The sequence below is a fragment of the Eutrigla gurnardus genome (assembly GCF_963514095.1).
Source record: "Eutrigla gurnardus genome assembly, chromosome: 14".
Lineage (NCBI taxonomy): Eukaryota > Metazoa > Chordata > Actinopteri > Perciformes > Triglidae > Eutrigla > Eutrigla gurnardus.
In genome coordinates, this window is record NC_139937.1 from 8,535,045 (window position 1) to 8,552,391 (window position 17,347).

General features: G+C 40.4%; 1 protein-coding gene across 1 annotated transcript in view; it reads left to right on the top strand.

Moving 5' to 3' along the window:
• The window catches only part of cdkal1 (CDK5 regulatory subunit associated protein 1-like 1), a 216,951-nt gene extending 200,688 nt beyond the window's left edge, over positions 1–16,263 (top strand). Inside the window, exons 14-15 of the mRNA XM_084026002.1 lie at positions 2,000–2,164; positions 14,915–16,263. Of these exons, the coding sequence (XP_083882128.1) occupies positions 2,000–2,164; positions 14,915–15,079 (330 nt within the window). The 3' untranslated portion in view covers positions 15,080–16,263. The remainder of the gene's footprint in view (positions 1–1,999; positions 2,165–14,914) is intronic.
• Positions 16,264–17,347: the final 1,084 nt, after the last annotated feature.

The window sequence follows — 17,347 nt, forward strand, 5'->3', positions numbered from 1 at the left end:
GTGGTAAGACAGTATAACATATTTAGATAGTATAGTATAGTTTTACACTCCAGTACAAAGATCAATGTTTGTAGGTAATTATAATTAAGTTTAATAAGGGAGTAAGAGAAAAGCAAAAAATACAGCGGTTCAATCGGAAAGATTAGGTGGTTGAGGGAGAAATATGGGGAAGTCAAGGATCAGGAAAGAAATGAAAAGAGTAGTGGGAGTGGAGAAAGGGGACTGAAAGAGGTGGAGATGGGGTGGGTGGGCGGAGGGAAGTCGGGAACTAGGTAGAGAGAGGTGTGAGCGTGAACAAATGGCCTAGTTTCACTTTTACACCATCAGATGGATATCTATCTTGACGGGTATAATAGGCACCCAACCCACCTGCGTGTGTGCGTGTGCGTGTGTGTGTGTGTGTGTGTGTGTGTGTGTGTGTGTGCGCGCCCGCGTCCATGGCTGATTGAGGAAGTCGGAAGGGGGGGAGGGGGGGTGGTTCCCAATGAAATCAGACAAGCTCTTTCATCATTTAATCACCCTGTAATGGGCCTCAAATGACCCTCACCTACACACACACACACACACACACACACACACACACACTCACCTTCCTCCCCCACAGCCCTGCTGCTTTACCTCTCTGCTCTCAACCTGGTTGCTGACTGCCTACATACACATCTACACCCTCACAGTGGTCAGAGTGTCGAGCAGCAGGTGCGTTGATTAGGCAGGTGTGGCGCTGGCTGTGTGGCTGTGTGTCTGTCTGGCTATCATATTCCACCAGCTGGAGAAAGACTGACAGATTAACACTGAGCCAGGCTTAGTCCTGCCATCACGGCAGTGACACTCCCTCCACCAGTTCACATGCCCAGTCAGGACCTCAGTCCTGCAGAGTCGTGTAATAGTTAGACAGACCACCATATGATCTGAGCCAGCATGCAGTCACCCTGCTGAAGTGTACTTGGGCAAGACATCGAATCCTCAACAGCTCCAAGGTTGCTATTCTACTGCTGATCCTAGATGTAATAAATTATCACATTATTATCAAATTATTACTTATCATCTTGTTATTTTTGATTAACAATTTGATAACTGTTTCCTGAATAAATGCCAGAGCAGAGCGATGTCTGCTCATGTCTATTTCAGAAAGGATAATATCACTTATTAAATCATAAGGTGATCATTCATATACTAAGGGGGAGCCTTTTTCTTTCACATGGAAAATATAAATATATCATAGGCTGTTATGAAAGAAAACCCTTACTTTAGTTTTGAAAATGGTTTTAAATCCCACTAATAATCACAACACCAGTCTTTCTATTAATGTTTACAGTAGACATTGACGCTGAAGCAAGAGCTGGGGGAAAGAAGTAAATCAGTAATCTAACAGCGATCAGCATACATCATTGTTAATCAGTCAACTTTGTGGTTTGTTTGAAAATATTTTTTGAAAGTAAAACCATTTGCATGTGATCTTTATTTACAGGGCTGATGTCATTAAGAACAAATTCCATTTCACACTAGGCCATCATTATAACTCTTTGTTTTCTCTTCCTTCCTGCTGCTTTCAGCCGTGATTTATTGTTGCCATGGTGAAATAATAAGACAAACACGCAAAATCCCAGTGGTTTATCTCACAGCTGTTGCCGTAGTTTTTGACCTTGAGGGCTTCCATAAATGAAACGGAAAACACTCAGCCCTGTCTTTTTTTTGAATGCATGCAGAGACTAGCAAAATAACAATGTGGGGGGGCAATGGGGAAAACACTTTTGAGCAGCAGATAATTGAAAATGTAATTGTCAGATGTGGTGAAATATGCAGAGGGATGATTATTTGGTGGAATGGATGGTTGTCTACCTTTCTAGGGGAATGACAGGAAGTTGCTGGATGAATGTCACATTTGGTGAATAAAACGGTCACTGCTACAATGAATGAAATCCCTAAAGTGGAATAATGTGTCATTGTGGTTCTCTTTTAAAAATGTGAAGTGACATCAGATATAATGTTTGGTTTGCAGGTGCTGGTGCCTAAGAGGCCTGAGTTCAAAGGGAAGATGATTGAGGTGGACATCTACGAGGCAGGAAAACACTTCCTGAAAGGCCGACCAGTAGAAGAGAGTGAGCCCTTCACTCCTTCCATCGCCACACCACTTCAGAAAGGAGAGGTGTCTGGCCTGATGCAGGTAAACACACAGGAAGATGCATACATACTTAAATAAACACCGTGAATTGCATGTTCCCAATTCAATGCTACAGTACATTTAAGTGTGTGTGTGTGTGTGTGTGTGTGTGTGTGTGTGTGTGTGTGTGTGTGTGTGTGTGTGTGTGTGTGTGTGTGTGTGTGTGTGTGTGTGTGTGTGTGTGTGTGATGCTATCAAGTCAATTAAAATAACGCTTTTATAGTGGATGCTGCATCCTGGTGTCTCCAGGACCATATTTTGCTATATACAGAAGTTTTGGAGCAGGTTCATTTTTCTGTTATGGTTCCAAAGACACTGTCATCCAACTTCCAAAGACACTGTCATCCAACTTCATTTGGCTTTTTCCACATATTTTGTTAGATTTAGGGGCCAGGATGCCTTGGAAGTCGTTTTAGCTGCTGGCGTTATTCACCTTTGGTTGGTTGTTGCTCTCTGTAACTTTACAGTCAATGCCCAAATCCCAAGTTCACTGACTCATTTCAATTTAATTTCACACTGCATTTTGTTTGCATCTGTGGTTGTCTGTCAGTGCAGCCATATGTCTGACTCTAGTATTAATTTGTTACACCTCTAATATTAAGTCACTTTGTCTTGCTGACATGAGTGAAGAGTTCAGCGCAGGCTATATTTAGCAACTTTAAATCAGTTTCCCGTGTGTGTCTGTGTGAGTGTGCAGGTGTGTACCATGTGTACCTGGCTTTTCCAGGTAATGAGAGAATCTATCCTACATCTGTCAACCCTCACTGTGTGTTCTTTTCTTATCAGAACTATAAAAGTTGTCTTTATAACAGGCTATTCAAATTTGCTTCAGTCAGCAAATGAATAAGGGGTGTGTGTGTGTGTGTGTGTGTGTGTCCACATTTTTAATCCATTCTCGCTTCTACAGATTATGGAAAAGCCCCAGTGTATCAGGCATGAGATAAGTAATTTAAGATAAACTGGCTGGCTAAACTGTCCTCAGTCTTCCTTTTGCACACACACGCACACACACATGCACACACACCAACACATACATACACGCACACAAACACCATGTTAATGTATCTGTTTCACTGCATGTTATTTTTCACTCCGACTAGCTGTAGCTTATAGCTCAGGACATGGAGCCACAGAGCAGAATATGATACACTTTCTAATTTCACACTCCATCAGCCTTTACTGCCAGACAGAGAGGGAGGGGAAGAAAGGAACAGACAGAGACATGAGAGAGGGAGAGGGGAGCAATGATGAAGAGGAAAGCAAGCAGAGACAGAGATGGATAGCAGAGAATATGATAAAAAAGAAAGAAAAAGGTTTCACAGCAAGCCAAGCAACACGTCACTCAGCTATGAAAAGTTCAGCAGCGGGGACTAGACGTTGTAAAACTAGTTGCCTCATAAAGTCTGCAGCCCATCCAGCACACATGCCTGCATGCATTTACATTCCCCCACACTCACGCTCTCTCATTCTCCGGCGATCTTACACAACATGCCCATGCCTTCATGTGTCTTGGGTTGACGTAACAACGCATTCACACTCTTGCACATAGGTTGACACACACGTCAAACTCTTGGTACTGTTACGCACATTCTGTGTCTCTCACCCTCAAAGTGCTGTAGAGGAGAGTCCATGTAGAGATCTAGAATTTGAAAGAAAGATGTGTTTAAAATGATAGACCAACTCATTTTGTGTCTGTTTCACACTCCATGCCTGGTGCTTTGAGGTTTTGGGGGGAGTATAAAATTAACTTTGGCTCTTTGTGTCTTTGATTAAAATACTGAATCCGTGTCTCTGCTGTCCGCAGCATATTGTCAATTAACATATTGTTATATGAAGTGAGCTGCAATGATGCTGCTGATGATCTGGAATCTGTAGTCCTTGACCAGCATTGTTAGCTTTTAATGACACCAGAGTGGCAGTGAAGCACAGTGCTAATAGATAAGTGACCTAATGGCTTGGAAACACTGCACTATTTGCTAGCAACACAGAGACTAATACAACACTCTGGTACAGGTGATGTCCTTGACGGCCATGTGTCCAGAATCTACATGTATTATTATTATTATTATAAGTGAAGAGATGTGATTGAAAATATACACGTGCATACACACATTCAGTTCAATCTGGCTCTGGCATACACATGTACACACACATATCTAAGGATATGCATTTGTGCACACACACACACACACACACACACACACTGCAGCCTGGCCTATACATATTTGAAGATCATTTATTTTCTATGAGTCTCTGCGAATCCACCACATACTGAGCTGAATGTGTGTATGAGATGAATGAATGATAAGGGTAAGGCAGATAGATGCTCACCCCCATGTCTTGCAGCAGAGTCTATAATTACAGTCTTTTGGTGGAGAGTGAGAGAAAAACAGAACGATAAAGGACCAGGAGGAGAGAGATTGCATGATGAGGTGCATGATAGCTGAGAAGCTGATAGAAGGACAGCGTCTGAGTTTTGTCGTTTTCATCTAAGATGCACAGGAGTGTCATAAGAGAACGTGAGAAAAAGAGAGGGGGAGATAAGTGGGTGATTGGATAGGTAGAGGGACCAAGTATGGTCCGTAATGTCCATTTGTTAAAAAAAAAAAGGAATAAAGTGAGAGATCTCTCATTTCTGAGATGGGGGGGAGATGATTGCACACCAGCCTGCATCCATACTGATGTGTGTAGGAATAAGGCAATGTGGCTGGATGGATAGATGGATGCATTTATAGAAAAGTGAGTGACACAGGGAAGCTTGTCTGGATGGCTTTGGAAGGACGGACCTGCAAGTGGACAGATAGATATGGATGCAAGGATGTGAGACAGCATGGTTTAGATGCACACAACTGATGGATGAGCAGATGAATGGATGCATGGATGTGTGAATATATTGACAGGTGCAGGAATTATGAATGGATGGATGGAGGGGTAGTGAGGATGGATTCATAGTGATGTTACAACACACTGTTCTTTGTCCATGTGCAGCCCAATATCCATTCCTTTGTCCAGAGCGACACGTTCTTTAAAAAGGTCTCGGTGTTTTCGCCATTCCATTCCATGAAACAAGACCAAGGTTTTAGAGAAAGAGAAATTTGCTTTTATTGGCATGAATGACATCTCTTCTTCTGTTTCCCTTTCGTACTCGCTCTCTATCTCTCCGTCTGTCAGCCCTTCATTCACAGAAACAGCACTTTCCCCAGAAGGGGAAGGACAGTAATGAGTCTTTTAGTGGGGCACAATAGCAGAGAAAGCACTCAACAGCACGGTGGAGGGGAAGAAAAAGAGAAAGTATCTTCACCAGTCCTCATCCTCAGATGAAATTAAATGATAGAAGAGGAGGAGGTGTGTGTGTATATGCGTGCGTGTGAGGTCGAAAAATGAAACGAGTGAAAGTGAGGGAGCAAGGTAGACTGAGAGATCAGGAAGCAGAAAAGCAGCTTGAGTGCCACCCAATAATCAGTTCTTTTCACAGCATACTTTCTCAGCGAGACCGAGAGAATAGGAGGAAAGAGAAGAAAACGTCTCTGTCCCTTTCACCAGGCAGAAAATTGACAGTTGGTATGAAAGACAGAATAGAAAATGGAGAGAGCTGGGAGAGGAATATGAGTAAGGAACAATGTCCCTCTACGACCACAAATTTACCACCACTGGACGGATCTCAGCTTTCTTGCCTTTCTTTTCAGCCTTCCTTGTGGCTTCCTTTCTTTTTCTTTACATCTCTGTTTCTTTCCTTCTTGCTTTCTGTCATTGTGGTTTTCTGTCTATTTGTGTCCCATTTCATTATGTTTCTCATTACCTTTCTTCCTTTTAGCTCTTGCTCTTCCGTGCACCCAATTCAGTCTTAAACAGTTCATCCATCTCGTGTGTGTGTGTGTGTGTGTGTGTGTGTATTTCACTTGTTTGGCATAAATGTGTGGAAAAATATAAAAACAGACGTTGCATGGATATGGTCAATTTATAATTGTATCTTTGTATATTTGAGTACTTAGAGTGGGTAGGATTGCTGGTATTTTGCATCATAATGCTTTAAGTACATTAACACAGACACACACTAACATACACTACAGGTTCATTGGTGAACTGTTAGCTGCAGGCTAAGCGAGACTGTGGCTGTACACACATAATCATCATGTAGATAAAACACACAAACACAGCAGCATAACAATCCCAAAAAAATCTGTATTTCACCCCAAACAATTGAACTGCTCTGCATTGACATGCAACTGTTATGGATTGTTACTTTGATGTTGCGTTATGCACACATCGTGTTGTCATCTGTATTGTCAGGGAAAATAACAGAAATCAAAGATTAGGCCGTCTTTTCTGGTTGGGATACAGTTAATCCTCTCAAATCTTTTTTTTTTTTTTTTTTTTGTCAAAATGTCAAAAGATTGTGTTTGGCCTTTGCATGACTTTGTTTACTCTCGTAGCAAATAATTTGGTTTGCCTTCAAAAAAGCAGGCGCAGCTATTTTAAGCATTTCATTTAGCATGTCAAATTGTATTAGCACGGCCTGCGTTTTGTGTATACTTGAAGACTGAAAGTCACAGTAACAAAGGAATACATGTTAACCCATCAAAACAGCCATCTATTTTCAGTATCATGTAACATGTCAAATGGCATTCTGTTTTGTTTATTTAAAATGTCTGAGGGTTTTAAATGCCCCTTTATCTAAGTTTGCGTTAAAACCACGCACACAATTTATACATAACAAAGAACTTAGGTAAAAGAGATGTTAGTTAGTTAGTTAGTTAGTTAGTTAGTTAGTTAGTTAGTTAGTTAGTTAGTTAGTTAGTTTGTTATTTTTGGGGTTGTATGTTGCTGCTTTTCTTCCATGTTATTGTACTCAGATTGGGCCCTTGTAAACTTCAGCCAGTCGTTGACCTCCTTTGATTCTGCCCTCTGAGCTGTCAATCACAACAGAGCCAAGACAGACGTTGGGCCAAATGCCATTACACTGCCATTACAAACATTGACAAGCATTTTCAGATACATTCCGTAATGTTTATTGAATATGGACAAAATGTATACAAACAAACTATCTAAAAAAAAAAAAACAAAGCCATTTTGGTAAACTTCGCAGAGGTTTATGTAAGCTAGCTGGCTGCTGTTGTCAATGGACATGACATGTAGTAACACTGTTTAAGCCCAATATGCAATCTCAACAGAATTTCAGCTGCAGATTTGTTGAAATATGTCTAAGCAGTTTAGACTGAAAGAGAAGATATGTTTAATTTACAACCCATGCTGTGAAAACAGAGATATTAAAACTTATAAAACCTATGACCTACGGCTCAGCTTTAAGTGGCCTTTTTCAAGTAACCCGTGCTGGCTTCAGGTGATTAACTGTATAGGCATTGGATTACCCCTTGGGTATTGTTACCTGCTAACCCCTCAGGCGTACCCTGAGCCTTGGTTGCATTAGGTTGCAGGGCCGTGCAGAGACCTTTGGAGGGGCAGGTGCTCAAAGTTAAAAGGGGGCATATGAGTATGAATTTGAAACACCATACAGAAACATACTCTGCAATATAACCAGTTTAATGGTAGCAACCATATTCATAATGAATGTAACATGGAATCACAACATACCATATAATGTCCACAGCTCGTTAAACCACAATCTGATCCTCATAAAACACACACACACACACACACACACACACACACACACACACACACACACACACACACACACACACACACACACACACACATACACACACTGCTAGACAGCAAGGTTCTAAAAGTTGTATAATTTGTGTGCATATTATATTTAATTTGTGTGTAAATGTTATAAACAAACAAGTACTGATATGTTTAAATGAGAGGTTGAGAAAATCTTCTATTATTGTTGTATTTATACTGTAATATTCCAACATTATGTGAATATGCATTTTGCATAGTTTTAGTGAAATAACAGTCTATGTCTCATGAAACAAAAAACAGCTTGACAGTAAAATAACATGATATCTCTCTAATGCACTTTGCCCATGACAAGAGAAATAGACAGAAACAAAAAAAAAACCCTGGATACTTTTCCTCCACAGCACGCTGTGTGTGGTTAATTAGCGGCTATAACTTGTGAGAGGTGTGTGCTGGACGACACAGAGGATGCTCATTGCTCACTTAACTTCGTCATCTTGCAAGAATACACCGTGCACAAACGAATACCGCTGCAAAACCTACTCACCGGACCAGTTGTTTACTCCCTCGGGTCTTCTTCGGTTTCACGAGCCTAGCAGTGGTCTCCAGCAGATTAGCATTAGCAGCAGGGCATGTCTGGGCAGAAATAGCAGAGTGAGGGCACATTGTGGATCATGTGACCGACCAAGGTAGATCTAAATTATTATTATTTTGCTTTATTTATTATTATTTTGGGCCACACAGACAGACTTTCACACACACGCACACTTACAAAAAAAAATACCTTTGACAAAAGGGCACTTTGGGCATCAAGTCTGCACGTGCCTGTTAGGTTGCAGGGTTTAACATCCTGTCCCTTCTGCTATTTGGTTAAGCAACCAAGAAGAAAGACTTGGGGATCTGTTTGTTGGACTACTTATTGGGCATTCCCCTGTGCTGATGTGTGACTGAATTAGGCCCTTCCAACAATTTATTGCAGGCTTTTACTTTATAACACTTTTACCAGTCTTTAATCATGCTAATGGTGTCCACAACAATAGGCTACAGGAATGTCTTTGCTCACCTAAATTTGTCTTCAGTGTTGGGATCCACCTGAGAAATGTAATCTGCCCTCTCTAATCCCAGGCTCAGGAAAACACCTTGCTTCTTAATCACCTGAGACACATTACCTGGAATGACTCCCAAGACACAGATTGAACTTGCTGCTTAAAGCACTTTAAACGGCAAGTTACTTAATGTAATGGTGTATCGTATGACATCAAATTAAATCTGAAATATGTCCTTAGTTGTCTAACAACCACCTCAGGCCTCTTCCTTTCTTTACTTACAGGCAAAGATACAATGCGGCTGAGATATCAGGAGACATTTTCCTTTTTCTGTGGGAGGAATAATTGGTCTGACTGTGTGTGTGTGTGTGTGTGTGTGTGTGTGTGTGTGTGTGTGTGTGTGTGTGTGTTCAAATAGTCGGCTTTCATGCCTTTTCCATATTACACTGACCTTTTTTTGTGTGTGTTTACGCGAGAGAGAGATTTTTTTTATGATCCTGCCCCAATGTTCTGAACAGTACAGTGATTGAAGTTGGTTTGGGCTTTAGTGTGCCAAACCTTTTGAGATGGGTCAGGCTTTTGCATAGAATGCAGGTGATAACGGACTTGGTTGTCAATTAAAGGTACGATATGCTGTGATGTGCAGATCTATCGTATGTCATTGTCTTCAAATACCTGTGAATTGGACACACAACCATTGCTCTTGCTTTCAAAGCAACAAAAACACTTGTCTGGCTTGAGCACCAGTGCTACTGACTGCAGTCCACAGTTCAAAGTGGTGACATACCACAGTAACACCACATTAAATAGCCGTAAGAAAACAGTTGCTTTCACCCAAGAAAGATATTTCTTACTTTGTGATTGTTTTATGATAGATAGACCTGGTGATATTGATTTCCACTCCCATGGCCTGCAGACACTTGGATGTACTGAAGGGTTTATTACATCTGTTGGCTGTAATTCTGCTCTTTCTGTTAGATAAGGGGTGAACGAGTCTGTGCAAACCACATATAATCTACTGGCAAATTATTTTATTCTGAAAATCAAACCTAGATTCCAATGACAATTAACCTTTCCGTTGATCGTTTGCTGTATATATAGAAAGTGATGTGTGCTTAGTAAACGTTTCTGCAAGTTAACTTGTGCATTAAATCAACATAAATGCATACACGTGTGGCATGAAGAAACACTGTGAAAGAGGTGTAACTTGACAACATGTTTACAGGAGGATGTTTTAGTGTTGAGTGTGATGAGAAAGAGGAAGTGAGACAGAGAACATGACTCAAGTTCCCCACTGAGCCTCACTGCTCTTTTTGAGTTCCGTAGGCAACAACATTTATTTGTATCAGAAATTATATTTGTAATCACTCCTATTGTCCCTTCCATCTCTCTATCCAGTTGAAAATACAGCTGCAGCTCATTGTGATTGTCACTATGGCTTTGTCAAATCACCCGTGACTAAGGAGCCTGTTACAGGATCTGTTTAGGCACACAAAAACAAGCGTGCACACACACATAAGGACACTAACTAACCTCTTCCATGGTCTCTGTGTGTCTGGAGCGACGCTGACAGCTGGTGAGGATCATGTGAGAAATGTGACCACTGTGTATTGTGCTTTCTGGCTCTCGTGATGTGTTGTGCATGTCACTGTGTGTGATGGAGACTGCACCCAACACCCAGACAGACTTTTTTTTTTAAAGGAATTGGAGTTTTTTTTAAGACAGAGTCATTTGAGAGGCCTCGGCCTCGAGGGAAAAGGTATCTAGCTGTGCTAGCCAATCTTTACCGCTAGTATAGTGTTGATGATGATTTTCAGGAGGATTATTTTTGCCCTACCGCTGTGAGCAGACAGAAATTATCCACCACAGGCCTACATGTATACACAGTCACTCACAAATGCCAGCTCTCTTTCTCAGACATATGCACAAACTCAGCGTGCCAGCTCGCAGGTGGTGAACTACCATTGAAAGCCACATCTCTCATCTTTTCCTGCCCCCTTCCCTCATTTCTTCTCAGTTTTCTCCTCTCCTCCCCTCTCTCCCACTGTGCTGACACGCACCTACTGGCACTTGGATTTTCACTTATCCTCCCTACTAGTAATAGATTTTAGACTGTGCTATTCAGTCTCTCGCCTGGCACCCCGTTGTTAAAAGACACCTGCAGAGAGACAGATAAATAGGTGGACAGAAAGGAAGGTCGTATACTTGGCCTCCCAATTTAGAGAAAGATAATGTTTTTGACACTTTTTTTTCTATTTCACCATACCTTTGCTCTTAATCTATTTTTCTTTTTGTCTGTTTCCATTAAATATGCATCTTGTTCCCATTCTTCCTGCAGTAAGCAGGAAACACAGTTTGAACTACCAAGTGCATTTTATTGATGGCTTTACAGGCAGCTTTTCTCTGTGACTCATTCCTGTTTAGTTTAAGTTATGAATGATGGAAAAACTACTTTTCTTTTTTCTTACACTCTCATGAATGAACATTAAACAAGAGTAGAAGTAGCTGTATAGTACTGAACTTTTTTTTCACAAGCTCAGTAACAAGTAGCACATGTACTATGACAGACTTGACATGTGTGACCCCATACACCCAAAGAAGCATTGTTTTCCAAGCATCAAAACAGCGTATCAGTTTTGCCATTCGGGAGTCCACCAATGATGTTACATCAGCCAGACCTGTTACTGATTCTTCTTCCATCTATTGTCTAAAGTTACTGTAAGTGACTTATAGATGTGTCACGTAGGCGTCGCCGGTCACATTATCCATCCTCCATTGTTTGTGGTAACAGAGGAAACAATTCAGCGACAATGGTGAGTAGAAGTGTGGGTGGCAAGGTGGCGTTCACAAGCATCAAAGAGGACAGGGAGCGGGTGGAGGAGAGAGAGTACAGATGCTGTGCAGCTGCTTGTACACACAGCCATGTGAATGCAACACGTGTAGGCGTGCACAAATTCTCCGTTACGATGTATTTGTACTCCACAAAATCTGTCAAATGCTGCATTCAGATGGAATCGGGCAGAGAGTAAATAGCAAACTGGATATTTTAGTGGACAAGATCATTAGACGGCATTAACATCCAAAAATCTGAAATAATTTAGCCCGTCCTCTAGAATATTACCAGAAAGCTGTATTTTATAGCTGCATGCATTGATGGAATAATTGCGTAAAATAATAATAAAAGACACAGAATAATTTTATTTAGTACATTTCATTCATCACTATAGCAACATAACCTGCGGGCTATGTGTTGCCGTCCACTGGACTATCAGTTTTTCCCGTGGTGTTCAGGAGGTGTTGTCAGCCTGATTCCATATGAATGCAGGAATACTCTTAAGCATAGGTCAAAAGTGCAGCGTGCATACAAATGCTCTCCAATTGCAAACTTTTCTAGTATGTTTCGGACTTTTTCTGAAATTCCTTCCTATAGAAACTTTTCAACTATATAAGATAGTAAACTAAAGATAATATTGGTTGAGGGAAAACATATGGAGGATGAAAGAAAAATTGAGTTTTCCTCTCCAGGCAATCGAAAGAGGAAAGAGATACAGATGAGACAGAAGGTCGTCTAACAAGACTTGGAGATACTTGGGGGGGGGGGGTCAATCTTCCTGTGGTAAATATCAAAGCCAAACCTCTTACAGTTATCCCTAGTGAACTTGATTAAAGGTTATCCTTGAAGGCCGCTGATCAATTACTCAATATCGCCCCGTATAATCTACCTTCCTGGTGTTAAGGAATTTTGCCAACTGTCATGCCGGAGGAGACATATAGGCTCCACCACAAGGTCATGCAGATCGATTTCCACTCCACTCAGAAATGTTGACATGTGTTGGTTCTCCTATCCAATTTGTTTAATGCTTAAATTAAAAGAGTCACATCTTGTGTAGAATTATTTATTATTAAGTAATCAATTGGCTTTGCTTGAAAGTGTACTTCAGGTCCGTACTTTCTGACATGAAGATGAAACTAGATTAATGTGTAATCAAACGGAATGATAATCAATGAGGTAGTGTGGAGGTCAGGGAGAAATAGCATTCAGTGTTTCCATCTGAATTATATTGAACATCATTAACAACTGAAAACTGACAGCTTGTTTTTGATCTGGTCTTTTATCACAAATGCTTTCCGTGTTGTTTCAATAAGCAGCATCGTGTGCTCATATGCATCCTGTTTAACTATTGGCAGCATGCCAAAGACACAAACTCCTCAAATTCAGCCCAAAGCAGTCTTTGCTTTTGGTACATTCTGACTGAATTATCAGTGTTGCTGTAGGAAGCAATGTTATGTGAAGTGATACTCGCTATAGAAACCTTGTTTCAAAGCAACATGAAAACGTGCTGCTGAAAGATTAACTTGAGCTCTGTCACAGTCATCGTCTTGCTTCGGCTCTGCTAACATTGTAAGCTACGTCTTATTTTCTCATGTCTCTCCAAGCTCACCTATATAACTATATCACAGTGCACTGTGCAGTCCTCAACATCAGCTTGATTCAATAGACAGCACTCTGTCATAATTGAATCACTACAAAACTGCATTAACTGCTGTACACAGAGATAATGGCATCATAATTGAAATGCAGTCATTTGCATAAGCCAATCGCTCGTTTTACAAATGCTTCCATCCACAAAATATCGAAATAAGCAGCAGATTTAAAATTCAGTTTATTATTGTGTTGGTAATTTCAAAAGGAAAGGAGTTTAGAGAGAATGCAGATGAAGAGAGACACAAGCTTAGAGGACAAGAGAGAGAGAGGAAAGTGTAGGAAATGATAAAGCTCTGTAATTCCTCTTTGCTTGCTTAAATGATGCAAGATCTTAATATCAAGTGGCATCAATAGATTTATTTCTAATAATGATCAGTGGCAATGATGCATGAAGGGTGGTCATATACCACCTCACACAATGGCTGTTTTATGAAGAACCAAGGGCTGAGTAGACTGTGATTTGTTTGAACGATGTGGCAAAATAAAAAACAAAAAACACACAATCTGAATTTGGTCTTCATCTTCCCCTCCTCTGGACAGTTTATCTTTTTCTCCTGTTCCACTCTTCTCACCATGGCTCTTTCCAATCTTTCACTGTCACATCCGTTCAGTGGTGGATGCCTTTTTAGTGGTCCAACACATTACGCCTAAAGAGAACTCCCTGATTACAGACATTTGATGCGTTGGATCACCGGCCACTTTGCTGTCAAGTCTCGCCGTTTGATTTGTGACTGTGGCCAGTTGATTTAATCTAAACATGATCCCCTAATTATGAATAATGGACATGACTTGTGCTGTGTGCTGTGTGTGGGAGAAGGCAAGACGGGGCCAGTCTGTGTGTTTGCACACAAAGGAATATTCACATAAACTCAAAAGAGATATTAAGATTCTATTATATTCGATTTTTTCAACTCTTTAGTCTCCACAACCAGATTTGTCCCATGATATTTGAAGTTGCTCATTTTAAACCCCCAAAAGAACCCATTTGTCCTGTGCTGCCAAAAAACATTTTATTGGTGATTTAATTGTAGCTAATTTTTATGTTTACAGTTGTTTAAATGTGCACTAAATTCAACAACAGAAAATATATTAAATCAAACAAATTTAATCAGCTAATTGAGCAGCTCATTACTGTTATAAATATGTGATATTTCTGTTACAAAATGTTCTGTCTGCGATAGTTTAGCTTGTTCTGTCAAATGTGCATGTATGTGTCACTTAAGGACGTCAACACGCTCATGATTTTTACAGTCAATGAATTTCAACATCACCCAAGAGCAAGCGTTACAGCACAGCAGTGGCGAGGAAAAAACTGCCTTCACAGACTTTAGGCAGAAATCTGCTCACTCAGAGTATTTCACCCAAAAGTAATCCCAATAACAAAAACTTACTGTAGCTTAAGCGATACAACAATTCACCTGAGACAAACTGAGGCGGGTGAGTCAATAAGATCCCAGTAGTGAATCTACTCAAACCTCAAATCATCTTTATTGAAAAAAGTGATGAAAAGTGAAATCTCTACCTTTCTTGATCTCAGTCTAATGTGACTTCCCTTCTCTATATTTCCCCCCACAGGAACAGATGGCCAATGGCATCCAAGGTCCTGCTTCTTCTTTGACTTCTACTTCGGTTTCATTCATCGGCTCTTACAGTCTGGACAGGGAAGTACTGAAGACGCTGGGAATTGGGCTCACTCTGGCAGCAGCCATTTTGGCCTTCATTGTAGAGAAACTTTACTGATGGAGCAACTGCAAACTAGAAAACGATGCAGAAGAGAGAGGACAGTGACATTATAGAAGCCACCATAGATCCCTTGTAACATACTCCCCATGTTCTTATTCAATTTTAAATGAGTCCAAAGAAAAAAGAAGTGACCACTTCACAGTGTTTTTACTCAGTTTGGTCCAAACAAAGTGATGTTGGTGTCTTCTGACATGGGCAATGACAGGTCAACATTCTTCACAGACCTTAGACAACTCTTTTACACAGCCCTTTTCAGTAAAAATAACACAAGGAACACTCAACTTCATTAGGAACTTAATAGAAGTACATATTCTGTTTCATGTTGAACATTTTTTGTTGAACAAGTGTTTCAGGAAAATGCTTTGCTTTGTCTATTATCCACTGATGACTGCAGCCTGACATTGTCCATAAACTGGTAAGGACGTGTTCTGGATAATACTGGTTTATGTAACAGTTTCGCAGAAAAATGAAGCACAATTCAATTAGTTGATATTTAGTGGAAAACATATTCTGGTCTTCTGCACAAGTCTAAAGATGCTGAAATTGAGAGTTCATGAGAGTTCTCATGAATTTTCTATTTTGGTATTGTGAGTTATAGAGTTGTCCATCCTAATTTCGATACGTTGAATTGTGCTTTTATTCCGTGGAAAGGATGTGTATAATACCCTTGTTAAAGCTTCATTTCAAAGTATTTATTTTTGAATAAGAAAAACGCAGTTTATTTTCGGATCTTTGCAACAAACTTCTTTCTGATTTTGACGTTGTTTTAACATGTTATTCTTTACATTGTTTGATGTATGAGCCAAAATGCAACACAGTCAATTGGAATTAATGTTTGTCTTACCCTTATCTTATCTGATTCGTTAAAACGTAACTGACTCATCATTTTGTCCTAAACAACACCACACACCCAGTGTGGGCTCTTTTATTTTAAAAGGTTGTGTCATGTTTTTAGTTTTATTATCCATCTCTGATATAATGAAGGCAAATTAAGTGGGGGCAAATGTGCCCAAAACTGTAAGCATTGCTAGATGCTCGTTATTGTTTGCAGTACGAGTACTGTAATTTATATGTGGGCTACTTGTGGTGAAAACATAGTCTGAGTCATTGAGTCGGACATTTTTGGTTTCGGTTTTAAAGAGTTTAATAAAAGACAAATGCATTTTGTCATGTGTGAAATTGCTTGCTGATTGATTGAATTATTGACGGCAAACATTTTTTAGTTTTGAATAAGTCCCTATAGAATGAATATGGGAGAGTCCCATGTCCCTGAACAGTGCTCCGAATAGCTCGGTTATTGTCATGCATGGAGTCTGTTTGTGTTTCTCTCTAAAGTCTTTCCGTTTTGAGGTACAACGATCGCAACATGTGCTCTGAAATTTCCGACAGTTAATAATGCATGCCCCAATTTATGTGTCGCATTGCACTGGCACGTGTCTCTGTCAGCTTGTCTGCAATTTCATCTGCGTGTGCTTGTACACATGCCCTGCATATATTCCTCGTCTCTTTCAGCTTGTTTGTGAGCTTGTTCCTGTGTCAGAAGGTGTGTGTGTGTGTGTGTGTGTGTGTGTGTACATGCTCGTGCTGTCTGATGTAGTGTCTGTAGTTTCCTCCTGCTTAATTTAACAGAAAGCCAGCATGCGTGCGTGTGTGTGTGTGTTTCAGGAGTGACGGGACTCATCACTCTCTCATTCAGAAAGCTCTGTTATTAGACATACCACTATTTGTAGCACACACACACACACACACACAAACACACACACACGAGCTTTGTATTATCTAAGTATATGATTCATGTCACACATTCTGTTGACAAAGATACATGCATGTAACCAGGCTTTTCCCCTTCTTGCGCATGTCTCACACACACACACATAGCATACTGCAATTTTTTAGTATATGTGTGCAAATGATGCACGTCAAGCAAACTTGCACACAGACAGAGGCAGCAAAGCTTTATATTACCCGATCAAATGAAGCGTGTCTCACACACAGACATACACACTAGCTTTGTATTATGTGATCAAATGATGCGTGTAGCTATGCAGCTTGTTACATCCAGCCAGCAGTGCCCTATATTATTCTGCAGCCATCCATACTGTGTGACAGTTCTTTTGATGCTTTGTAAGCACATTTCCTCACTGTGTATGTCAGTTACACTGCATTGTTCTCCAATGAAATATGGATGCAACGACACCCTTTATGTTTGGGAGATCATCACTTACTATGAAATATTGAGGTGGGAACCATGGAAAGGAGATCATT